Below are 26,717 nucleotides of genomic sequence, written 5' to 3'. Positions count from 1 at the left end.
CCCAATGACCACATAATCAGACTGTTTAGAGCCTATTACATTCTGGGTTGATAAACGTACGGAATCGGTGGCTTCTGGGCTCACTTTCAAGACCTTTGACTTTTGCCCCTTCATTGGAAACCAAGGCGGGCTTGCGTGGCATAGCTGAGCCTTGATTTGGTGATTCTCCATGTTGAGAATTGCCTTGGTTGGTTGCAGTGGCGAGGGCAGTAATGCTACCTACCATCAACTACATGTGAACCAATAACAAGGAAAAACCGACCATCCTCACAAAGGTTGAATTATTTCATTTCAAGCCCTTAAGGCAATGATTCTATACAAAGCAAATGCCTTGAGATTCAGATTTTATGATACCTATTATTTTATGTTAGAATTTGTTCATTCTTTAAGGTGTTTTTTTGCCCAAAAAATCTAGCTCGAGGTTAGGGAACATTCTATACTTTAGCTCAACATGTCAAAGTGTGAGACCATTACACACAGCCTCTCAAAGAGTTCAATACCTCGCACCTTACGGGACTTGCCTTAAACTACTCGAGGAAGGTTAACTCAGTGTGACAATGCGAATTTCTGCTCATAGGTCGAATCATGCTTGAGTTACACCAGACAGCGCAACGGTGACCTTAGTGAACACATAAAATGATAGGAAAAGGTTTTTGATTGTAACCCTCGTAATGTGTATTTTTCTTCTTGCTGGGAAGGTTGCAAATGTTAGGACACAATGCAATAAATAGTCATTTTGCAACGCTGTTCTCAAGAAATTCTCTCAGCAAGAGTAACATACAACACATGAGGAGTGGGACATATTGGTTCAGATCTTGAATACTTTTTCTCTTGCACCACACTTTTCAGTAAGTTACTACTAGAAACCACATATCTTCCATAACCCAGATCACAAATTATATCATTTACTACTGTGAATCGCCAAGCATAATTTAATAACACTTTGAGCCAGCGATTTTAACTTTTACTTTAAGGCAGTGCCCTCCTCTACTGTAGACGACCTTGTTGTTCTTTTGCACACAAACCGACCTTCGGTATAAGAGAGCGAGCGAGAGAGCAGAGAGAACACGGTGACGAAAGATGCCGCAGCGCCACTCCAAGAACAACAACGATCTCGCCTTCTTCACGTACGATGAGAAACGCAAGCTGGGCTATGGCACTCAAAGGCAGCGCCTCGGCAAGGACTCCATCAAGCCCTTCCACGCCTGCTGCATCTGCCTCAAGCCCTTCATTGACCCCCTGTGCTGCCCCAAAGGCCACCTTTTCTGCAAGGAATGCATCCTGCACTGCCTGCTCGCACAGAAGAAAGACATCAAAAGGTAGAGAGAGAGAGAGAGAGAGAGAGAGAGAGAGAGAGAGAGAGAGAGAGAGAGAGAGAGAGAGAGAGAGAGAGAGAGAGAGAGAGAGAGAGAGAGAGAGAGAGAGTCAAGTAGGGATGATTCATGTTGAATCAGACTTGCAATGTTTCATCAAGTCGTGGACACGTCAAGGAATGAGAGAGAGAGAGAGAGAGAGAGAGAGAGAGAGAGAGAGAGAGAGAGAGAGAGGAATAGTCCGTGTTGAATTAGACTTGCAATGTTTCATCAAGTTGTGGACACGTCAAGGAATGGTCTAGGTTAATCTGTTATTGAGTTATGTGTCTAGATACAGATATGTCATGGCAAGGACTAAATTTTAGTGGCATTGCTGCTGCATTAGACCTACAAATGTGAGTATAATATTAAATAATCTTAGTGTTTAGGTTAAATTTTTATGATGTGTGATCTGCTTGTGTTAGTTCAAATGTATGTCATTTCATTGGTGCCATAATCTTACTGGATGTGAGTATCTTACAAAGAATCTTCTCTCATTTTTGGCCTCTCTCATTCTTTTTGGCTTGTCTTGTTTTTCCTCCACATTTTGACCTTGAGTCTTGCTTTGTACTTATTTCTGTGTAATGTACAGAAAAGCACTACACATGATCCTTGCATTCGCATGAGACGAGAATTTGAATGCATGATTGCCACACTTGGAGTTTGCCTAAGTATTTAGTTTGTTTGATCACGAGGGACCAATAAGGTATCATCTCCTATGGAGAAATTGACAGAAAAGAGACTTTAATTGGACAACGATGATGAGGATAAGGAAACATACCATGAGGAAAACCATCGTAAAATGTCTAGAGAAATCCTCTTTGGTGTCCGTTACTAGCATTATTTTGTGAGTGCTACCCCTTAGTTGTTGTTGCTGAGTCTCACACATCCCTGAGGGTGATCCCTTTTCAGTATTGCTTGTTTTAGGAGAGTTACGCTACGCCCAAGGTGTTTTCTGAAATGTTCATGCTAATATGTATATATGTGTAATGTAGTATGTGTGCGGTTGATGAGTGATTCTTGATGCTCCAAAATTGTGGTGATGAGAGTCACAATGGAGAGCCCACAGAGCCTACACTGTGGCTGGGAGAGAAAAGTGTGTAGGTATAAGTCCTGGTTGAGCACTCTAGTAGTGTGTGGTACTCAAACTCTCGAACTTGGAGTGAGTGTAATGTGCACAATTGGTTTGACTCTTCTGCATTTCCCCAACGCCTTGCCTCGCATTGAAAGGAGATAGTGCATATCGTTGACAAGGGGATAGGCTCAAGGATGTAAGGGTGAGTATGGTTTCCTCTTTCAGCGAAGAAATGGTTTTGTAGTTGGGGTCAATATGGGTGGTGTAATGTATGAAGCATGACCCATCGGATTGCTCCCAAGCCGTAATACATTGGCATTGTAGAAAAGCTTCATTTACTTGGGAGTCGATCGAGGCATCATGTAGCGAGTGTAATGCATCTCATCTCCAAACCACTTCTTTATGTCTTGCATCCATCCCGTGCTCAAGATCTCGCTTTTATGCGTTGTTAAACTTTTTTTCTTGCTTTCATGTAATTGTAGGAAGTCGACGTGAGGGGTTTTGACACATCTTTATCATATACTCCACACCCTTTCCATGCTCATAACCTCAATTGGAAGAGATCCCGACTCAAGAAGCAGAGCATATATAGTGTTTCTGTCTTGACTTGGAGAAAGTTTGTAAGAAAACGCTTTTGGACATTCTCAGCATGCCATGTGGCTCTGTATGGCAGCTCGCGATTTGCGTTGACAACAGTTGACGTGGTAGCTGTACTGTTTCCGCGTTTTACGTGCTGACAGCTTTTGGCACCATATGCTTTTTAGTTGGTGCTTTTCATGTACTGCTTTTGGTAGGTCAAGGGCCTTTAAATAAGACCCATGGGCTCTCTTTGATAGTCTACTCGCGGGAGATGCAGAGTAGAGCCATGGGAGTTGTACTTTGGTGAAGCAATATAAAGAAATACCAAAAGGGGCGCCAGGGTTTGGAGCCATTGCTCTCTTGGAGTGGAACTCCGCCACTCTGTGTCACGGGGACGGGCACCACGTGGCAACGGGATAGAACAAACTGAACAACTTTAAGCACTTAAAATAACAACTGAACTAAAAGAGAGAGAGTGCACGACACACGAGACGAGGAGTGGCGGAGAAACTAGCCCCAAACCTTGGCGCCCCTTTCGGTATTTCTTTATATTGCTTGAACTCAATACATGGACGGTACTCCATTCATTGCGCCTTCACATTGAAGCATGCAAGAGAATGAGCCCTTGGCTCATATTTTAAGCACAGTAACACGGAACGGGCGGAACGGGGGCATTTCGTTCCATAACGGCGTTCCGAGCAAGGCCGGCCGGGGAAACGGCTACAGGAACGGGCGGACGTTCCGGTTCCGGAACGTAACAGCGGAACGGCGTTCCAGCCGGGCCGAACGGCCGGAACGAACGTCTGGTGGCAGTTTTTAAAATTCAAATCTGGGTGGCAGTTTTTAAATTTCAAAAACAGGCGGCAGTTTTTGGAGCGCCCACTCATGGGATGGTTCACACTAGAGGTGTGTGTGTGTTGGGGGGGGGGGGGGGGGTGTCTTCACTATTTTCTCCTATAAAAGCTAATGCACACCCCTCACAATTTCATAGCCCTCACTCTCCCGCATTGCTACTTGAGTCTTGAAGCGCCACTCTCTCCCTCCCTCTCAAGCTTGAAGCTTGAAGCCACTCTCTCACACCCTCTCTCAAGCTTGAAGCTTCAAGCCTCTCACCCTCTCTCTCAAGCTTGAAGCCACAAGCTCTCAAGGTTGAAGCTTCATCCCTCTCGCAACTTGCAAGCTCGATTCCAATTTCCTTCATCGCATCCCTCTCTCAAGCTCCATCCCTCTCTCAACTTTCAAGCTCCATCCCTCCATCTCTCTCTTGAGTTTCAAGCCTCAAGTCTCAAGCGCCATCAACATGGCACAAGCTTCCGCATCAAATGAAGGTCCCTCGGTTGGTAAGAGAGGAAAGAAGAATGAGCCTTCATGGTGGGATGAGGTGCACTCCGAAGTCTTGGGCAAAGAAGGCGGTGCAAGATCATGGACGTGCAAACTATGTGGATTTCAACGCAAATCCGGGACAAGCAAGGTTCGAGCACATCTTCTTCACATAGTGGGGGAGCAAGTGAAACTTTGCATTAATGTGACGGTCGAGAAGAAGAAGGAGCTTGAGATCAAGGATGCCATCATAAGAGCCAAAGCAAATGATCGACCCAAGCGGAAAGTCATTGACCCCAATCACTTGGTTTTTCCTTCTTCTACCACTCATTTGCACGCTTCCGTTGGAGGTAGTAGTGCGGCGGCTCAATCATCATTTCAAACGAGCACTCCCTCTCATCCCACCCATCGTCAACGAACTCTAGATTCGTCATGGGATCCCAAAAAGAAGGAGGATGTGGATGCCGCCGTTGCCCGCTTTTTTTATCACGATCATATCCCTTTCATAAAGGCTCGGTAAGTTCCAAGTTCTCAATGCTCTTTCATATAATGACCATAACTAGTATGTTTGTTTTTCAATCTACATTGTCTTCTCTTTTGACCTTTGTGACATGTACATTGTATAGGTCGGACTACTTCAAGGCAATGTGCACAAGGATTGGGGATTACGGGCCACGCTACGTGCCGCCCACTTCAGAGGCCCTCCGTACTACTCTTCTTGATAGAGAGAAGGCCGTTGTGGAGATGGCAGCCGTAAACATGAAGCGACAATGGGCCAAGTATGGAGTGACACTCATTGCAGATGGATGGAGCGACACAAGGAGGAGATCCATTCATGGGCTTGTGGCTTATTGCAAGGGAGAGATGTACTTTGCCCACTCACATGACGCCACAGAAACAGGGAAATCCGCCGATGTGCTTGCTGGAGAGTGGGCGTCTGCCATAGAGATCATTGGCCCAAAGATGGTGTTGCAGCTTGTCACGGATGGGGAGGCATCAAACAGGGCAGCCGGCGCCATTTTGGAGGGCATGTATCCCCGCATCAAAGTGTCATTTTGTATGGCACATTGTCTCAACAACCTTTTAAAGGATATAGGGCGCCTACCTTGGATTGAGCCTCTCATTACAAGTGTGTCCAAGATAGTGTCCTTTATCAACAATCACAATCTCCTTCGTGCTGCATTCTTGAAGCGGTCAGGGGGTAAGGTTCTCTTGAAGTATTGCGAGACCCGCTTTGCCTACAACTACCTAATGGTTCATCGCCTATGCGAATGTCAGAGTGCAGTGCGGCAGACCCTCATCAGTACGGAGTATACTTCCTCATCCTACGCAGGTTCAGTCGCAGGGATCTTATGTGCAAGCAAGTCAGAGGATCCCCAGTTTTGGGAGTCACTGAAGACTATAGACCAAATGGTACAGCCGGTACTCCACTTGCTTCGAGTAGTTGATGGCATGCAACCTTGCATTGGCAAGGTTTATGAGGCCATGGATCGCATGGTGGAGGCCCTCCAAACACTTGAGCCAGATGCAGATAGGTTTGAGGAGATTAGCTTGCTTTGTCAGAGCAGATGGGACGCCTATGCTTCCCCTTTCCATGGTGCGGCTTTTGTGCTGGATCCAGAGTTTCAAGGTGCACGACAGGAGCATGATGGGGAGGTGACCAAGCAATGGAACGAGATCTTGACCATGTTTCACCCTGATCGAGAAGAGCGCCGCAAAATCAAGGATCAACTTGCTATGTACAGGGATATGCGAGGATCATTTGGGCTTGCCGATGCCCAAGTTGATCGCACCAAGATCTCCTCAGTTTTGTGGTGGCAGGACTATGGCTCAGATGGGCCAGAGCTTCAGAGACTAGCTATCCGCATCCTCAGCCAAGCGGTTAGCTCCTCTTGCTTGGAGCAATTGTGGAGTGTTTATAGCCATGTTGCATCTAGGAAGAGAAACCGACTTGCAGTGGAGAAAGCAAATGATCTTGTATTTGTGAGTGCAAACTTGCGTATGCTTTGCAAGTTGGCATCCAAAGTATCAGATCCCTTTCTACAGTGGGAGATGGAGGCAGAGGCGGAGATACTTGGGGAGGGTGGATCTACAGAGGTTTTACATGAAGTGGATGATGCGGACGAGCCTGTTGGGGATGAGGATTGGGATGACATCCATGATCTCCATGACACCACTACAGATTGGCAGGCTGGCTCTTCTGCCACTGGTCCTTGAGCCTTGGCCCTTGACATGTTTCCATTATGGCATTTTGGCATCTATGTATTGAGCTCTTGAGTCCATAGTGGCTAGTCTTTACTCTTGAGCCTCGACTCTTATCTTTTCTCAGTGCTTACCTTTTTGTAGTGCCTTGGCTGGCCTTATAAGCCACACTTGAATTTATAGTCATAGTCTTTTAAGTTTTTAATCCGTCTTTCTGTCTATTCAACTTTATTGAGCTCTTCAATCTTTGCACTTCCTAGATAATGTTATTTGTGATGCACTTAGTATGTTATGAGGTGTCTACAACCCCGGTAAATTGAATTTACATCCGCAACCACTAACGCGCATCGCGCACAAGCGACATGTTGAAACTTAAAACATGCTTGAACATGATTCTAATTATCCAAGTAGGTGTTAGAAGCTTGGCTTATAGTTGTTTCCTAACTTATAGGTTGTTTTGAGGCTAATTTCAGCGTTTTTTGGTGGACCGTTCCGGCGTTCCCGTTCCGGTCCCCGCCTATACGTTCCGGTACCGTTTCGGAGCCCCCCGTTCCGGTTCCCCGTTCCCATTCCAAGTAACTTTGATTTTAAGGCCTTTGGCCTTTCAGAAGCAGTTACATGAAAAGCATCAAACCCTAAAAGCATCTAGTCCCAAAAGCAGTCCTATGCAATTTGCGGTATTCCGTACAACTTTGTTACATCAGCACTTGTCGACGCAATCTGTGGAAGTTCGCACAGCCCGCCACGTCATCGCGTAAAACGCGGGCGTCCGTATAGCTGCTACGTCATCAACAATTTCGCAAGAGATTTGTGTGTGTGTTGGTCCTGCTTTATTTATTGTCTTTAGGTCCTCTGGCCCCATTGGACGGGGTTCCATAAGTTGGTGGGAACTCCTGGTTAAAAAGTAGGCTATATGGTAACACTTTGCAAATTGGTAAAACTTCTTGTGTTGCTTCTAGGGTTTAGGCCCCTTGGCTGGGTTCTGTAGGTTGGCTCCGTTCTTTAGTGGCTTGACACGCCAAGAGTTTGTGGCATTTCCCCTTCTTGAAAAAAAGTAATCGTCCGCGATTACAACATATGTGCAAAACAACTCAAGTTAGCTCAAATAAATTTTCAAGGGTCATTTTGAGGGACAATCGTTTTCTCATTTCAAATTGGAGCTCTTGATATCCTTGGTCGTTAGCTTCCGAGAAAAATCTTATCCAATAAGGAGTATATTCTTAATTCAGATCGGAGCTCTTGATATTCTAGCATAGCAAAATTAGCCATCACACCCAGACCGTGCTGATCAACATATGCATGTTACAAGACATTGAATCATAAAGCTGTCGATTAGCAAATAACCATCCAGGTCCGGGCCATGAGGTGTTCAACGACTCCCTCATCACTCCTCCCACAAAGAACCTAAAAAGGTCTGGGCGATGAGATATAGAGGCCTTTTACAACCAAATGCCCCCCCTGACCGCAGCCTGAGTCGTTTGGAGGCGCTGAGAGTAACCACTACTCAGGACTTCTTATTACTCCCCCCCGTAAACAACCATCTAGGTGTGGGCCATGAGTAACAACAATACTCCCCCTGTAAATAACCATGAGGGTCCGGACCATGAGTAAAAACAACACTTTTCAAACATATACTCCCCCCGCAAATAACCACAAGGGTCCAGGCCATGAATATGTGTAAGCATTCTCAAACATCATTTCTCGCTACTACACCCGGGAGTAAACTACCAATTATTAAAACCAGTAAGTCAAAACTATTCAAATTGGCACCAAGATAAGTTTAAAACAGATACCATCCATTTCAAACAAATTCCAAACAGGATCACAAACAGATTCTCAAACAAAGCTCAAAGCTACCTCGACATCAATCGATTTTGAAAAAGACGATTGGCTTTTCTCATGAAACCCGTACCAAAATTGTCACGATTGTGACTATGTTAACAGTATTACATCTACTCCTAGTTGCAGATACGCAAAGTGCCATGCCAAGGACCCCTGCGCTTGGATGGTCACACCCCTTCGTTCAAGAGACTGTGCCTCTTCGCAAAAGCCACACTCCTTTGACGATTGGTCACACCCCTTCGCTCTACGGGTGCGACTCTTTGCCCAATGGTTGCAGCTCTTCGCCGAAAGGATGTGTCTGTACGTCTAAAGTCGCGTCTCTTCATCATGAGACGTGTCTTTTCATTTGTGTCTCTTCGTCTCCTATATAAGGAGCCTTGTATCGCACATTCAAAATCAACACAGAGTCTTCTAAGTCTTGTTTATGAGTTCAATTCAAGTTTCTTAAGTCTTAATCATGAGTTTAAGTATTTAATTAAGGATTAGCACCTAGAATCCTTACAGTGGTATCAGAGCAAATTTTTTTCTGGGGACCCGAAGGTTGTGAGCCTCTCAACCTCGCCGCTACACTCTACCCTCTCTCGGCGTTGTATGGAATCAGAAGAACGGTGGCCTACGCACACATCTCGGCATGAGGTAATCTAAAGTTGCTTATGTTCTAGTATTATACATACTACATAAGACCATAGATAGCAGCATGGCTGTGTGTAAGCGTACCGGTCATGTTCTTGATGCTGCATGGGTCAATTGCAGCATCAATGTGAAAGATTGCCTTTTCAAGTTCCAAGGTGTACTTGTTCATCTGAGTACCCCTTCGTGTGAGCACCCTTTCGTGAGCACCCTTTCGTGTGAGCACCCTTTGGCGGAAATTCTGGAAAGCTGGTTGAATTGCACCCTTTCGTCGGAGTCAATTTGCATCACACCCTCTCCCAAGTGGCACATCTCCCAAGCGGCACATCACCAAGGGACAACATATTTCCCAAGCGGCAGCCATTTTCTACGCGTTGACCTTTATTTTTTTTACGTTGGGCAATTTACGATGGCAGCAAGTCAATTATTAAAGTGACCTTAATTCACTTGATTTAAGTGGCCGCCCAAGACCCCTTTTTTAAAGCCTATGTGAACATACCTATTCAAAAAAAATGAACAAAACATCAACCCAACAGCCAACAATGCTTTCCTGAGAACATTTGCAGCCAGCGCTTCACTCTCTCCCATTCGCCCCCTGGCCTATTGTGCACTCTTCGCTCGCGGAACTTTTCGCCATCATGGCCGACGATACCTTCGATGTTCCAATCCACTTTCTCTCGTACATAGACGAGATTCCAGACAAAATCCTGCCGGAACCCGAAGTGGTGGTTCATTCGAGATTATTACATGACCCTAGAGCCAGAACCTGTTCTAAATATAATTTCCGCTCCTGGAGTACGTGTCCTAGAACTTGCACCTGTTCGAGGGTTCCCTTTGAGGCGTAACCATGCCGAGTTCTTAGGACGAAGGTGGTCAATCTGATGACGTCCTTACTCTTATCAAGGAGCAGATGGCCACACTTTCCACAAGTCTCGCATCACTTTACACGCTTGGATCAGATGCAGACGCAAAACACTTCTCGAAGTCGTCTTGCTATTTCTCGGACTACTAATGCAGCATCTTCAACACCTTCTTCCGAAGCTTTAGTGGACGAACCAAAGGAACTAGATCCAACTGAAGAGGTAGACAATCGCGAACTTCAATTATTTATCAAATTCTTAATGCTGCACAGAAGAAGATGTAACAGACTTGGACAATTTGTAACAGACTTGGACACTCCAAGTCAAGAATCAACCGCAAATAACCACTTCAAAACAATTCACAGATCACAATAGATTTGCACTGGCCCGGCGGAGTTCCGTGCCTAGAGATATTGGCCCCAAAGACTGGCGCCCCTTTCGGTATTTCTTTTTATATTAATCAGATCAAAGTACAAGAGAGTGGCTAGGGTTTCACTCTCAGACTCTGCATCCAAATGCTCTGAGAAGTGAGGCCCTCACCACTAATTTAGGTTACAAGGGATACCCAAAAGCAGAGCCCCAAAAGCTTCAAATCAAAAGCAATAGCTCTCTCTCTCTCATAGAGAGTCAAAACTTGAAAGCAAAAGCATTCTCTCTCTTTCTCATATTGTAGAGAAAAAGCAAAATTTGCGTCGCTCATCATTTTCCAAAATTTTTTATTTTTTTTTGTTAAAAGCCTCCGCGATTTCCAAAAATTAGGGTTTTTGGCAGAAATTAGGGTTTGCAGGAATTTTAGGGTTTTTGGTAGAAATTAGGGTTTTTGTTGTCCGCCACGTCATCACTTTGTGACATACCCCCCTCTTGAAAGCATTGTAATCGACCGCGATTACGCCTGCAAAACCGACAAAAGCAATAAACCGTCTTAGCAGACATCGACTGTTAGTACCTACGTACTAGGAACACACATCTAGCACATGTACAAAATCAACAGTCACATCACACGACATCACAGGTCATCACCAGACATCACATGACATTCAACATTCATTCGGATCTTAGACCATGATTTATCGGCAATGTAGCTAGCAATCACATCTAGGTCCAATCGGGACCTCATCGATGTCCGATTGACTAACCCCTATTGCAACCATGTCTATTCGAGATCAATCAGACCAAAATGCGGCAGTCATTTCGTCTATTAGTTCCTGCACTCACAAGAAGTCAAGAACAAATCAGTATCATTATCAGGAATTCCATTTCATAAAGTCATCCAGCAGAATATTGTCAGCTCTCAGTATCCCTGAAGCTCAAAGAGACATCAGTGACTTTAGTATCAAAATCGAGGCATCTGTTGACAAAGGAGTGGAGTGACTCTCCTCTTGTGCATCCCATTGCACCAGATCTCGGGCCAAGCTGAATTTTGGGTTCCGTTTGGAGTAGACTATGCTAAACCAAAACATCGAGGTAAAGTTTCACAATCCGAGGAGTATCTGCTAGGTCCTCTTCCTCCATCCACTTCGCATCAAATGCAGGAAAGTTCTTGAACTTAACCAAGAACCGCCTTCGGACTTTACCTTTCTTCGTATTGTTATGTGCCAAAATCTGTTCATGAACAAGGATCTTCTCGTTTTCTTCCAGTTCGGGTTGCTCATCAGGCTCCCCATCATCAGGCACATCACCCTTAACAGGTTTCAAGAGACTCACATGCAATGCATTGTGAATCCTCCAAGTATCTGGCAGTTTCAATTGGAAGGAGACATCATTTATCTTGTCAGTGATCTGGGAAGGTCCGTAGTATCGCATACTAAGCTTTGGAAAAAGCCTCTCCTTTCCCTTTTTCTTTCGTAGGCGTGCCTTCTCTAAACGTAAGAGCTCCCAATCATCCTCCTTCAATTTCAAGTCGCGACGATGGCGATCCGCTGCCTTTTTCTGTCGTTCTTGAGACTCCTGCAAAGTCTCGCGAACCTTGGCAAAAGCCGTATCCAAATCTCGCGAATATTCGTCCGCTTCAAATATCTAATCTTTCGTGCTCAGGAAGGATGGAACCTTCGCAGCACTTTCAACAATCTCACATGGCGTCTTCTCCGTCGAAGAGTGTATCGTGTTATTGTAGGCAAATTCCACCAAAGGTAAGTTCTTTTCCCATTGAGTCTTCTGTTCCGAGATACAAGACTTCAATAAATCTAAAATCATTGAATTGGGTATCTCAAATTGCCCGTCAGTCTGCAAGTGGAACGATGACGAGAACTGCAACTGCGTGCCAATGTTCTCCCAAATTGCCTTCCAAAACAAACTCATAAATCTGGGGTCTCTGTCGGAGACAATCGTCTCAGACGTGCCATGTAATCGGAAAATCATCGTGATCATTCTGTGTTCTTGGGAGATCAAAAATGAAATCCATTGCAATACTTTCCCAGGGGTGGGTGGGTATGGGTAAAGGCTGTAACAATCCCTGTGCCTTATGCCTGTCAAACATGACCTTCTTGCATACCAAGCAACTGCGCAAAAACTCTTCCACATCCTTTTTGAGTCTCGGCCCAAAGAAGTATCTCTCTACCCCCTTCATGGTGGTAGCAATGCCGCGGTGACCCGTAAAAGATGGACAGTGGCATTCAGTCATAACCTTATCCCTCAACGGCTGTGTAATGCACAACATAGTCTTTTTCATCAAGTAGCCTTCCCGAAGGGAGTATCCAGCTATTGTCTCCCCATCTCGTATCCGTGTGAAAATATCTGCAAAATCTGTATCTGTGGCATACTGATCGACCATATCCTCGAAGCTCTTATGATGTATCGCGGAAACAGCCAGAACCAACGGTTTCCGAGACAAAGCATCTGCCACCACATTCTTCTGTCTCTGCACATGGACAATCTGGAAGTGGAACTGTGACAAGATGTTCGCCCACCGCATCTGCTTTTTCGAAAGCTGCTTATGTGACAAGAAGTAGCGCAAACTCTGATGGTCTGTAAAGACAGTAAAATCCGCTCCGAGTAGGTAATGCCGCCATTGAGTAAGAGCATGGATAACCGCCAAAAGCTCTTTCTCATAAATCTGTGCTGTCATCTCCGGCCTAGAGAACAAACGACTCTCATAAGCTATGACATGGCCTTCTTGCATCAAGACCGTGCCCAGACTACGACCACAAGCATCACAATATACTTCAAATGACGTCTGCAAGTCCGGCAAAGTCAAAATAGGTCCCATAGTCAATTTCTCTTTCAATGTCCGAAAGGCAGTCACCTCTGTGGGTCTTCACGAAAAAGGTACTCCTTTCTGTGTCAAGGTATGCAAAGGGGAAGCAACCTCTGCAAACTTTCGTATGAACCGCTTGTAGTACGAACACAGTCCCAAGAAGCTTCTAACTTCATGGACATTCCTCAAATCGGGCCAATCACGGATAGTCTCTATCTTGGCTGGATCCATTTGCACTCCTGCCTGCTGACACAATGTGTCCCAAAAAGTGTATCTCTGGTAGGAAAAATTCACTTTTCTTTGCATTAATCACTAACTTGTGATCTCGTAATGCCTGAAAGACCTGAAGCAGATGATCTCTATGTTCTGCCTCATTCTTGTAGAAACAATGATATCATCAAAGAAAGTGCCAACAAATAGCCTGTACTCTCGAAAAATCCTGTCCATCATCCGGTTAAATGTCGCAGAAGCTTTTGTTTAAACCAAAAGGCATCACCAAAAAACTCAAATAACCCAAAAGTCGTCCGAAAAGCTGTCTTGTACACGTCTCCCGGCGCGATCCTGATCTGATGATATCCACTCTTCAAGTCAATCCTGCTAAAGTACGAGGATCCCTGTAACCTGTCGAGTATATCATCGATCCTAGGGATTGGAAATCTGTTCTTGACAGTGATTTTGTTGAGAGCTCTATAATCGATGCACATTCTCCAAGATCCGTCTTTCTTCAAAACCAACAACACTGGAGAGCAATACGGTGAAGTACTAGGCTGGACAAGACCCTTTTTCAAGAGGTTTTTCACTTGGTTCATAATCTCTTCATTCTGTGCTCAGCTCACATGGTAGGGTGGTTGGTTCGGTGGCGTGCTTCCAGGTATCAGATCGATGGTTTGATCTTCACTGAAAAGCAATCGGCATGAGTGTGGAGAAAAATCTTGGCGTTCTTTTGATCAGGTCGAAACATATTCAACCTTTATCCATCGTTCAGTTCTCTCCCAAAAGAATGAGTAAGAAACTGAAGTTCATCAAGTACAATCTCTAAGCCCTTCATTTATCAAAGTCGCTTTCTCGGCCCGGTAGTCAACCACGGCGTAGTTCTTGTGGTACCAAGGGATCCTGAGTAGAACGTCACTCGCGTGCCCTGAACACCCCTATTGGCAACGACGGGTTGCTGATGGTAAACACACATCTTCTTGGGATAAATTCCGGCGTGCTATTCGCAAGGCGTTCGAACTTGCCAACGTGGATTTTCATGCCTGGTCCTCTCTTTGCCGCCTGAGCCAGACAGGTTCCTTGGCCGCGTACATCACAGAGTTCCAGAGGCTAACTCAGGAGATAGAGACCCTTAGTCCCTCTGATAAACTTCACAGCTTTATTGACGGACTCGACCCTAACCTGAAGGACGTTGTGCACACATTCAACCCTACCTCCTTGGATGCTGCACTTGCTGATGTGGAGCGTCTTGGCGATAATCGGCGCCCTACACGGAATTTTCTCTCTGGTGACAGATCTTCAAACAACGCTCGCTTTTCATAGCGCGATCACAGAGACAGCTATAGCCAAAGTCAACAACATCAGTCTCAGTTCAGACAGCAAGCAACGCAACTTATTCAACTTCAAGGTTCTATTCTCAAGATCGACAATCTCAAAGCAGATCTTCTTAAAATGTTCCTCCACTTGATCGTGGTAAAGGACGTGATTTTTCTCAAGATCGGCATTCAAATACTCAGCAAGGCTCTTCGTCAAATGGATCTTCGACTTTAAAGAAGGAAGGATTATGTACAATTTGCGGTGGTGACCATAGATGGTATCAATGTCCAAAGAGACCAAATCCGTCTAATTTGAAAAGAAATTCCAACGCGGAAACATCATCAAATGTTGACCAACCAGATTTTGCTAAGGATAAAGGAAAATCTGTGGTCAATACGATTCGTGTCTCAGAGGATATGACTATTCCTATGAAGCACGCTCTGTGCAATTCTTCAGTTTTGGAGCCTCTCTCAAAGCAAGTTTTGAGCCTTCTTGGAACTCTAAATGGTCGCTCCATCAACATTTTGGTGGACAGCGGATGTTCGAATAATTTCGTCAGCACTCAGATAGTTCAACAGCTTGGCTTACCAACTCAGAAGACATCTTACTTATATGATGTGGAATTAGCTTGTGATCAAACAATTCGACAGTTGCAGTTCGAGATTCAAACTTATGCAGATCAATTGGATTTTGAGTCATGCCTCTATCTTATTACGACATGATTCTTGGTTAGCATTGGTTATTCCAATATGATCCAACAATTAGCTTTCAAGGACATACTATCAACTTGTTCAAAGATGGACGTGTGTTTGATGAACAGTTTGACACTCCGTCACTTTGTTCATCTGCATTGCATGCACAGTTTTTTCGAAGGAATAGTATTTTTCCAGTCACTTTACATGGAATGGATATGTTCATGTTTGTGTTGGAAGTGGTTTCAGGAATTTTCAGCCTCGGAGATTTTTGAAGAAGGAAGAAGCATGACTATCGACGAAGTTGAAGCATTGAAGGAGCCACATAAGACTTTGTGTCGCTTTCGGCACGGCCCAAAGAAGCAAGCATTGCAGACCTTTATGAAGTTCAAGTATCACATGACCCACGCATCAGAGTGGGCTGATGAAGAGTCCTTTCCAGGATTCCAGACGCTGTTGGCGATCTCCCTCGACGCCATACAGTTTGGTATCAATACCTCACTTTGAAAAGGAGGGGATGTCACGTGACATATAACCGTATGTGTATGTGGACAAGCTACTTCATGACAAGGGTTCAGTTCAGTTCAGTCAGTCTAGAATAGGAAGCGATCTGACACTTTTGTGAGTCTGTTCCTAGACCGTGCATGTCCAGACACTTAGAATAGATGCATATCCTCTGGTTGCACACAACATGATCATCAGGTTTGCATCAGAATCCATCAGGAGCATTTTTACAATGCATAGACCTATTTTCCCTATTCTTGACACTTTTCACTTATTATTTTTAAGTGACTTTTGTTGGGAACTAGGTAGGGAAAATTTCATAAGTTTGTATATATATAAACCTAGCGCTAGCACTTTCTAGCAGAAGAGGCAGCAGGAGCACCTTGCTCAACATGTAACTTCTCAGCAGGACCGCCACAGAGGCCTAGCGTTTTTACCCAACAGCAGAGGCTAGCGCTTTCAGTTCCAGATCAGCCTTGGCGTTTTTGCATTGCAGAGCAGCCCCGGCGACCACAAGACAGCAGATCTCCTAGCGTTAGCAGATTCTCCCCGCATGACACCCTATCAGCCTATTGTTTTTGGAGCAGCATAACAGCCAGCGTTTTTACAGTTCCGTCGCTACAAGTCAACAAGAAGACCAGCGTTTTCAGTTTTCAGCGTTTAGACACAGCAGAAGAAGTCCCGAACCTCGCAGATTTCACCTTCCCGCAGCAGTTCCTCGCCGCACAGTAGGATCCATTGAAGTTTGCAGATTCAGCCCGGAAAACGCAGATTTCAGCATCTGCGTTTTCAGCGCGTCGTCGTCGCATCGTCGCCATCGACATCGTCATCGACATAGAGTCAAAATTCAGCAGATAAAGATTTGCAGATTTCAGCCCTTAGCATTTTCAGATTTCAGGCCGTCTTGTCGTCGTCCTCATCGTCGTCGACATCGTCGGCAAGTCCAAGCATTGTAGAGATTTGTGCAATCATAAGTAGACCGCTCTCGCCATAGAGAGTGGGGCCTTCGGAGGAGGGTTTTTGACAACATTCTGGTGTTGTATTCTTCTCTCTCTATCTCTCAGTCTCAGCACCTTCATTCACAATGTTCACCACTTTGTTTGTGTCCATTGCACTGTCTCACTAAAGGAACGGAAGGCTCTCCCTTCCGTAAGTAAAAGGAACCTTGAGCACAGTTCGGAGCACTCATCTTGAGCAAAGTTTAACATTCACTTCCGCTGCACCTTACATCCATCCTCTATACTTTCATGCTAAAGCATGCCAGAGAATGAGCCCTTGGCTCATATTTAAAGGTCCTTGGCCTCTCAAAAGCAATTACATGAAAAGCATCAAACTCTAAAAGCATATGGTCCCAAAAGCAATCCAACGCAATTTGCGGAATTCCGTAAAACTCTGCCAACTTAGCACTTGCAGGTGCAACTCGCAGAGCCTGCCACATCATTAGCGGAAAACGCAGGCGTCCGTATAGCTGCCATGTCACCAACAATTTCGCAAGAGATTTGTGTGTGTTGGTCCTGCTTTATTTATTGTCTTTAGGTCCTTTGGGCCCCATCAGACGGGGTCCCATTAATTGGTGGGAACTCTTGTTTAAAAAAATAGGCCACTCGGCAACACGTGCTGCTTCTAGGGTTTAGGCTCCTCGGCTGGGATTTGTAGGTTAGCTCCGTTTTGCGGTGGCTTGGCACATCAGCAGTTTGTGACGCAGAGCGGTGGCTTGGCACATCAGCAGTTTGTGACACTTTGCGTCTCATGTGTTGGTCTCTCTCTCTCTCTCTCTCTCTCTCATAGTTCAGTTCAGTTTTGAAATGCTTAAAGTTATCTCAGATGCTCTTTTTCGTTGGCACGTGGTGTCCTCCCGCTACAGTGATATTAGAGCTATGATCGTGTGCTTTTTAGAAAGCATACTGGTCCTACCAAAGAACAGATAGAGCACGATGGTGTTTATGGATTCGGCTGTTTCTTCTCAATGAGCTTCGCGACATACTTTCGTGGAATTTTCAGTAGAATCTCCCAATGCTGCAGAGTTTCCAACAGTTTCTGAATTACATGTTACCCCCTTTGATGCCCCAGGTGGTACCACCTCCTCTGGCACCAGAAAGTACAAGAGCTCCCAACCGGCAACCTTCTAAGCCGTGTGTTCCAATTAGGGGAGTCTTTAGGAACATGGTGCAATTGTTGGGCCTTGATTTAGGGCCACCGCCCTTGCCACCGCTGTTGCCACCACCTCCCCCACGTGGATACAATGATTGGAGCTCGTATGGATATCCTGATTATCTGTATCTGGGGTACGCGCTTCATGAGCCAAAGGATTTCAAAGATGGTGGCATGATCGTAAAATTTTTCACCTTTTTTGGAGTGAAAGATGAGAAGAGAGCTTTACAGTTCCTTCAACAATTCGACAACATCTATGCTTTGGGGAACTATACGGAAGAATCAAAGATTTCTCGAGCAATGGGATATCTTAAAGATAATGCTATGTAGTGGTGGAGTTCATTACGACACAACCGCATGCTCCAAGGACATGGCAAGTGTCACAAGACGAGCACCACGTGCCAATAGAAAAAAAGAGGCTGAACAGACTTTTAGCACTTCAATAACAACTGAAACTGAAAGAGCGGGAGCACACGTGACACAGAGTGGCGGAATTCCACAACATTCACTTCCGCTGCACCTTACATCATCAAACCACCATTTATCATCCATCTTGTAGACCTTAGGCCCCCCTGCTAATTATATCAACCATTCCCCCTCTGCTGTGTGAGAGACGAGATACCTTTGTATGCCTTTTTGGTCGCATGGGTTGTAACAAACTTGGACACTCCAAGTCAAGAATCAATCGCGACAGCACCAAATAACCACTTCAAAACAATTCACTGATCACAATAGATTTGCACTGGCCTGGCGGAGTTCCGTGCCTAGAGATATTGGCCCCAAAGATTGGCGCCCCTTTCGGTATTTGTTTATGTATTAATCAGTTCAAAGTACAAGAGAGTGGGTCGGGATTCACTCTCAGACTCTGCGTCCAGATGCTCTGTGAAGTGAGGCCCTCACCACTAATTTAAAGGTTACAAGGGATGCCCAAAAGCAGAGCCCCAAAAGCTTCAAATCAAAAGCAATTGCTCTCTCTCTCTCTCTCTCTCTCACAGAGAGTCAAAACATGAAAGAAAAAACATTCTCTCTCTTTCTCATTAAGTAGAGAAAAAGTGAAATTTGCGTCGCTCATCATTTTCAAATTTTTTCTTTTCAGCCTCCGCGATTTCCGGAATTAGGGCTCTTGGCAAAAATTAGGGTTTGCAAGAATTTTAGGGTTTTTGGCAGAAATTAGGGTTTTTGTTGTCTGCCACGTCATCACTTTGTGACATACCCCCCTCTTGAAAGCATTGTAATCGACCGCGTTTACGCTTGCAAAACCGACAAAAGCCATAAACCGTCTTAGTAGACATCGACTGTTGGTACCTACATACTAGGAACACACATCTAGCACATGTACAAAATCGACAGTCACATCACACGACATCACAGAATATCACCAGACATCACATGAGATTCAACATTCATTCGGATCTTAGACCATGATTTATCGGCAATGTAGCTAGCAATCACATCTAGGTCCAATCGGGACCTCATCGATGTCCGATTGACTAACCCCTATTGCAACCATGTCTATTCGAGATCAAGTAGACCAAAATGCTGCAATCATTTCGTCTATCAGTTTGTACACTCAAAAGAAGTCAAGAACAAATCAGTATCATTATCAGGAATTCCATTTCATAAAGTCATCCAGTAGAATACTGTCAGCTCTCAGTATCCCTGAAGCTCAAAGAGGCATTAGTGACTTTAGTATCAAAATCAAGACATCTGTTGACAAAGGAGCGGAGTAACTCCCCTCTTGTGCATCCCACTGCACTAGATCTTCGGCCAAGCTGAATTTCTGGGTTTCGTTTTGAGTAGACTATGCTAAACCAAAACATCGAGTTAAAGTTTCACAATCCAAGGAGTATCTGCTAGGTCCTCCTTCTCCGTCCACTTCGCATCAAATGTAGGAAAGTTGAACTTAACCAAGAACCGCCTTCGGACTTTACCTTTCTTCGTATCCGTATGTGCCAAAATCTGTTCAGGAACAAGGGTCTCCTTGTTTTCTTCCATTGCGGGTTGCTCATCAGGCTCCCCATCATCAGGCACATCACCCTTAACAGGTTTCAAGAGACTCACATGCAATGCATTGTGAATCCTCCAAGTATCTCGTAGTTTCAATCAGAAGGAGACATCATTTATCTTTTCAGTTATCTGGAAAGGTCTGTAGTATCGCATACTAAGCTTTGGAAAAAGCCTCTCCTTTCCCTTTTTCTTTCTTAGGCGTGCCTTCTCAAAAGTAAGAGCACCCAATCATCCTTCTTCAGTTTCAAGTCGCGACGATGGCGATCCGCTGCCTTTTTCTGTCGTTCTTGAGACTCCTTCAAAGTCTCGCGAACCTTGGCAAAAGCTGTATCCAAATCTCGCGAATATTTGTCCGCTTCAAATATCTAATCTTTCGTGCTCAGGAAGGATGGAACCTTCGCAGCACTTTCAACAATCTCAAATGGTGTCTTCCCCGTCGAAGAGTGTATTGTGTTATTGTAGGCAAATTCCACCAAAGGTAAGTTCTTTTCCCATTGAGTCTTCTGATCCAAGATACAAGACTTCAATAAATCTAAAACCACTGAATTGGCAATCTCAAATTGCCCGTCAGTCTGCAAGTGGAACGATGACGAGAACTGCAACTGCGTGCCAACGTTCTCCCAAATTGCCTTCAAAACAAACTCATAAATCTGGGGTCTCTGTCGGAGACAATGGTCTCAGACGTGCCATGTAATCGGAAAATCATCGTGATCATTCTGTGTTTTCGGGAGATAAAAAATGAAATCCATTTCAATACTTTTCCAGGGGTGGGTGGGTATGGGTAAAGGCTTTAACAATCCCTGTGCCTTATGCCTATCAAAATTGACCTTCTGGCATACTAAGCAATTGCGCATAAACTCTTCCACATCCTTTTTGAGTCTCGGCCCAGAGAAGTATCTCTCTACCCCTTCATGGTGGTATCAATGCTGCGGTTACTCGTAAAAGGTGGACAGTGGCATTCAGTCATAACCTTTTCCCTCAACGGTTGGGTAACGCACAACATAGTCTTTTTCATCAAGTAGGCTTCTCGAAGGGAGTATCCAGCTACTGTCTTCCCATCCCGTATCCGTGTGAAAATATCTGCAAAATCTGTATCTGTGGCATACTGATCGACCATATCCTGGAAGCTCCTATGATGTATCGTGGAAATAGCGAGATCCAATGGCTTCCGAGACAAAGCATCTGCCACCACATTCTTCTGTCCTTGCTCATGGACAATCTGGAAGTGAAACTGTGATAAGATGTTTGCCCACCGCATCTGCTTTTCTGGAAGCTGCTTCTGTGATTAGAAGTAGCGTAAACTCTGATGGTCTGTAAAGACGGTAAAATCCGCTCCGAGTAGGTAATGTCGCCACTGAGTAAGAGCATGGATAACCGCCAAAATCTCTTTCTCATATATCTGTGCTGTCATCTCCGGCCTAGAGAACAATCGGCTCTCATAAGCTATGACACGGCCTTCTTGCATCAAGACCGCACATAAACTACGACCACAAGCATCACAATATACTTCAAATGACTTTTGCAAGTCCGGCAAAGTCAAAACAGGTCCTGTAGTCAATTTCTCTTTCAAGGTCTGAAAGGCAGTCACCTCTGTGGATCCCCATGAGAAAGATACTCCTTTCTGTGTCAAGATATGCAAAGGGGAAGCAACCTCTGCAAACTTTCGTATGAAGCGCCTGTAGTACGAACACAGTCCCAAGAAGCTTCTAACTTCATGGACATTCCTCAAATCGGGCCAATCACGGATAGTTTCTATCTTGGCCGGGTCCATTTGCACTCCTACTGCTGACACAATGTGTCCCAAAAAGTGTATCTCTGGTAGGAAAAATTCACTTTTCTTTGCATTAATCACTAACGTGTGATCTTGTAATGCCTGAAAGACTTGAAGGAGATGATCTCTGTGTTCTGCCTCATTCTTGAAGAAAAGAATGATGTCGTCAAAGAAAGTGCCAACAAATAGCCCGTACTCTCGAAAAATCCTGTCTATCATCTGGTTAAATGTCGCAAGAGCATTGGTTAAGCCAAAAGGCATCACCAAAAACTCAAATAACCCAAAAGTCGTCCGAAAAGCTGTCTTGTAGACATCTCCTGGCGCTATCCTGATATGATGATATCCACTCTTCAAGTCAATCTTGCTAAAGCACGAGGATCCTTGTAACCTGTCGAGTATATCATCGATCCTAGGAATCGGAAATCTATTCTTGATGGTGATTTCGTTGAGAGTGCTATACTCGATGCACATTCTCCAAGATCCGTCTTTCTTCAAAACCAACAACACTGGAGAGCAATACGGTGAAGTACTAGGCTGGACAAGACCCTTTTCCAAGAGGTCTTTCACTGGGTTCATAATCTTTTCATTCTGTACTCGGCTCACACGGTAAGGTGGCTGATTCGGTGGCGTGCGTCCAGGTATCAGATCAATGGTTTGATCTTGAGGCCCTTTGAAAAGCAATCGGCATGAGTGTGGAGAAAAATCTTGATGTTCTTTTGATGAGGTCAAAACATATTCAACCTTTATCCATCGTTCAGTTCTCTCCCAAAAGGATGAGTAAGAAACTGAAGTTCATCAAGTACAATCTCTAAGCCCTTCATTTATCAAAGTCGCTTTCTCGGCCTGGTAGTCAACCACGACGTAGTTCTTGTGGTACCAAGGGATCCTGAGTAGAACGTCACTCGCGTGCCCTGAACACCCCTGTCATTGCAAACGAAATTTGCCAATGCTCGGTGTAATGGCAACATCCCATCCGGGTGCCAGTCGAACTACCTCCGTCTGTGGCGTCAGTCTGTTGGGCGTAATTTCCAAATCGAGCCGCCAATTCCAAGTGAAAAGAAGTTGGCCTAGGCTCCTTCAAAAGAGCTTCCTGATCCTTCACTTTGCCCCAAAAGCGGCAAAGTTTGTACTTTCATTCATTAGATTCGGTGCAGGTTCCACTCCATGTGGTACCAGTTTTGTTTTTCTATCTGCCTTTTCTGCCACGTTCCTCAGCTGCTCTCGAACTCTCAGGCTTGTCGTCGTCTTTATCATTCTGTTCTTTTTGTGCCTTTTTAGGGCACTTCGCGGAGATATGTCCATGTTCCCTGCATCCAAAGCACTTCCCCTCTTTGATGAAGCGAGCTCTCTCCTCAAGAGTAAGCTTGGGTCGTGCATCCTTTTTCTCTGGGTTGCTCTTTTTCTTTCTACTTTCATTCCCAGAAGTCTGTTCGGCCCGTTGTGTCATGGCCTCATCTGTGGGGTTGGTCAGACTGCCAGAGTGAATGGCAAAGCTCCGCTTTGCATGACTCATCAACTCTTGAATAGAAGCTGACTTCTGTTCCAAGCAGTGATCTCGGATCTCTGTAGGTAGACCCAAGGTAAACCGCTCAATCTGTTGTCTGAATGAGATCTTCTTGAATGAAGAGGCGGGTAGAAAAGAGCTCCAGAATCTTTCACAATAAGCATTGATTGTATCTTTCTTGGTCATCCGAAGATGGTTCCAAGCAGCTCGTATATCTCGTTCATCTTCTTGCGTCAACCAAGAAGAAATAAAAAGCTTCTTATATTTCATTTAACTGGCGCAGTTTTGTTTAAAAGAAGTGTGGACCACCAAGTACGAGCTTTCCTCTTAAAGTAAGAGGTAGCTCTCCGAATCTTGGAGTGCTCTGAATAGCGTCCTCCCGCGAAAGCGATGTCAAACTGCTGTATAAAAGACAAAGCCTTCGAAGCATCTGAGTATCCTGAAAAAGTATCAAACTTGATCGAGTGGCCACCTTCCTTAAACTCTCGGACTTTCTTGCTTTTATCTTCGAGAAAGTCATACTGGTTAGCTTTGTAAAAAAAATTCTTCTTGTTCGCGTAAAATTTTCCGTCATCGGAATCTGAGCTGTCTGTAGACGAGTCCTCAGTAGAACTGTCAGTCTTTGGGCGAGATGTAGCCTTCTTTGCCTTTTTCTTGCCCTTTCCGAAGCTTTGTTTCTTACTTCGCTTTTTGCTTTTTCTATCTTCGTCGCTCGAGTCTGAAGAGCTAGAAGAACTGTCAGAAGAAGAAGAAGAACTGGGTAAGCCTTCAAACTTGACACGCTTCTTCTGTTTGTTTGCCTTGTCGAATGTCGACTGACGACCCAAATATCCCGGGAAGTCAGTGCCTTTCTTCTGCTTTTTGCCGTGTTTTTTGTCTTTCTTTTGCACGTCGAAAAGCTGAGCAATCCGTGCATCAACCATGTTCTCCAGTTCCTTCTCCGTATATTTCTTGGAGGCAGAAGGTTTCTTGAGAGCGGGTTTCGGGAGTTGTGTTTTGGTTCTCTGCCACTCCGTCTGTACCTCTTCCAAAGAGGTCTGGTTCATATATTTTGCCATCTTCGGATCCTTGGCAAAATTGAGCATCATCTTTGTTGCATCGCCAATCGATTGACGACGCTCCATCTCTTGCTGCTCTGCCTGAGTATGCGTAGGCGGGCCATACTCCGTGCCAGAATCTTCGTTGTGATCCCTACCCGCATCTCCAGATGCAGAGGGTGTCGACTGATCATTGCCTGAAGCCATAGGTGCCGCGGAAAAAAAATTGGGGATCGGATTTCCCGTAGAAGAGAAATCGGCCGTGCTTTGATACCACTGTAACAAACTTGGACACTCCAAGTCAAGAATCAATCGCGACAGCACCAAATAACCACTTCAAAACAATTCACAGATCACAATAGATTTGCACTGGCCAGCGGAGTTCCGTACCTAGAGATATTGGCCCCAAAAACTGGCGCCCCTTTCGGTATTTGTTTTTGTATTAATCAGTTCAAAGTACAAGAGAGTGGGTCGGGATTCACTCTTAGACTCTACGTCCAGATGCTCTAAGAAGTGAGGCCCTCACCACTAATTTAAAGGTTACAAGAGATGCCCAAAAGCAGAGCCCCAAAAGCTTCAAATCAAAAGCAATTGCTCTCTCTCTCACAGAGAGTCCAAACTTGAAAGCAAAAGCATTCTCTCTCTCTTTCTTATTAAGTAGAGAAAAAGCGAAATTTGCGTTGCTCATCATTTTCAAAATTTTGTTTTTCAGCCTCCGCGATTTCCGGAATTAGGGTTTTTGGCAAAAATTAGGGTTTGCAGGAATTTTAGGGTTTTTGGCAAAAATTAGGGTTTCTGCTGTCCGCCACGTCATCACTTTGTGACATGTGTCATATGTGACCTCCGAGGACGATAATGGAACTACCTCTCTCTCTCTCTCTCTCTCTCTTACATAACAGGTCTTGAGTTCAACTCTCCTAGTCAGATAGATCTTTAAGGTCTCTTGGGATAGTTTCCTACGAGGTTAAAATACTCATCTTCTTCTCTCTCTCTCTCTCTCTCTGGACAAGAACAGGGCTGCTTCTATCACAGCCTACAGGAAACTCCTAAGGATGCCAAAATAGGCTTGCCCCCCAGGGCAGTACAAAAACTGTATATAATGGGCAGCCCACAGCCTAAAGCTGCGATACGTTGGCAGAAAACTTTATGTAAGAACTAATTCGAACAGAGTCCATAAATGCAGAAATTGAAAATCTGGCCTGGGGAAAAAAACCTCCCTTCAGGAGGGACAGCCGGAGCCCTAGGGGTGTGCGAGAGTCTCAAGGGCCAGTCGACAATGGTGCGCCCCCCCCCCCCCCCCCCCCCCCCCCCCCCCCCCCCCGCCCCCGCCCCCGCGGGGTCCATGCGGATCATAAGGTTGTAATCGGGTAATTTGTAGTGAATGCACTTTAACTTTTGTTTTTTGAATTAATGGTGAATAAGATTGTAGTAGTCATTTTTGTTATGAATATGAGATGCATGCTAACATAGGGAGCGAAATGCAGGAAGATTGCCAGTTTTGCTGCTCAACAGAAGCAAGACCAAGAAGAGGAGCTGGAAAGGCAGGCTGCACTGAAAGAGCAAGAGCTGGAGGCTTTTGAGCGTCAGAACAATGGTGCAGATCCTCTGTTCACTGGAAAGAATGCGGTGGCAGACAAGGGCAGCGGCTTCCATGGTGCCAACAGTGTGAGGGTGACGTCATATGAAGAGGAAGCTCTGAGGACGATGAAAGCGTTTTGGCTGCCATCTGCAACTCCAGAGGCTCTGGAACGTGTCGATGCACCTAATACGGATACGGTATGCCCCGAAGGGAAGGAAAAGTTGAAATTGAAAGACCTTTTTCCTGTCTGTTTCACTGAGCTATCGAAGGAAAATGGAGAAAACTTTCTTGATCCCAAGTTTATGTGTCCATGCTGCAATACGACATTTACCAACACTCTTACGCTTGCTGCTCTCAAGACCTGCGGTCACGTCTTTTGTAAAAAGTGTGTGGATAATTTTTTGCTGAAAGATAATGCATGCACTGTATGCAGCAGGCCATGCAAGTCCAAGCATGTTGTAATTCTTGAAAAGGGAGGAACAGGATTTGCAGGCCACGATGAAGGCTTGCAGGCCTCTGTATTCAAACATGTGGGCAGTGGGTCCGGTATGGGTCTCACACGGCCTGTCATTCGAACGTGATGGGTGACACTGTTTTTGATGTATCGTCTTTAGGCCAAGTATCCCTGTCAAGTATTGTTCTGAAAAAGTATGATAAGCATGTGCAATCACAGGTGGTGTGCACGAGACGGCATTTATTATGAAGTGCTATTTTGCTAGCTGTGTGGAATCTGGATATGGTGTAATTGTATGCAAATTTTCCACCTCAATGGGTAATATCTAATGTAATTTATTGCAAATAGTTTCTTGTACCATTATGACAAAGTAAATTATGGGAACGATAACATTGGGGATGAATTTTTTGTGCTTATGGTTATTTATAACTCTCTCTC

At 44.9% G+C, this 26,717-nt stretch overlaps 2 protein-coding genes across 2 annotated transcripts; both read left to right on the top strand.

Moving 5' to 3' along the window:
- Nucleotides 1–992: 992 nt before the first annotated feature.
- On the top strand, nt 993–26,693 carry LOC147463243 (E3 ubiquitin-protein ligase CSU1-like). Its single transcript, XM_086487812.1, has 2 exons — nt 993–1,319; nt 25,731–26,693. Exons 1-2 carry the CDS (start codon nt 1,081–1,083, stop codon nt 26,404–26,406), a joined length of 915 nt encoding a protein of 304 aa, XP_086343938.1. The 5' UTR covers nt 993–1,080; the 3' UTR covers nt 26,407–26,693.
- Nucleotides 4,021–6,911, top strand: LOC147463244 (uncharacterized). The gene has a single exon (XM_086528274.1). It carries the CDS (start codon nt 4,759–4,761, stop codon nt 6,541–6,543), a length of 1,785 nt encoding a protein of 594 aa, XP_086384400.1. The 5' UTR covers nt 4,021–4,758; the 3' UTR covers nt 6,544–6,911.
- Nucleotides 26,694–26,717: the final 24 nt, after the last annotated feature.

This window comes from Adiantum capillus-veneris, chromosome 2 (genome assembly GCF_014529385.1).
Source record: "Adiantum capillus-veneris isolate H3 chromosome 2, ASM1452938v2, whole genome shotgun sequence".
Lineage (NCBI taxonomy): Eukaryota > Viridiplantae > Streptophyta > Polypodiopsida > Polypodiales > Pteridaceae > Adiantum > Adiantum capillus-veneris.
This window is presented reverse-complemented; position numbering and strand designations above follow the sequence as displayed.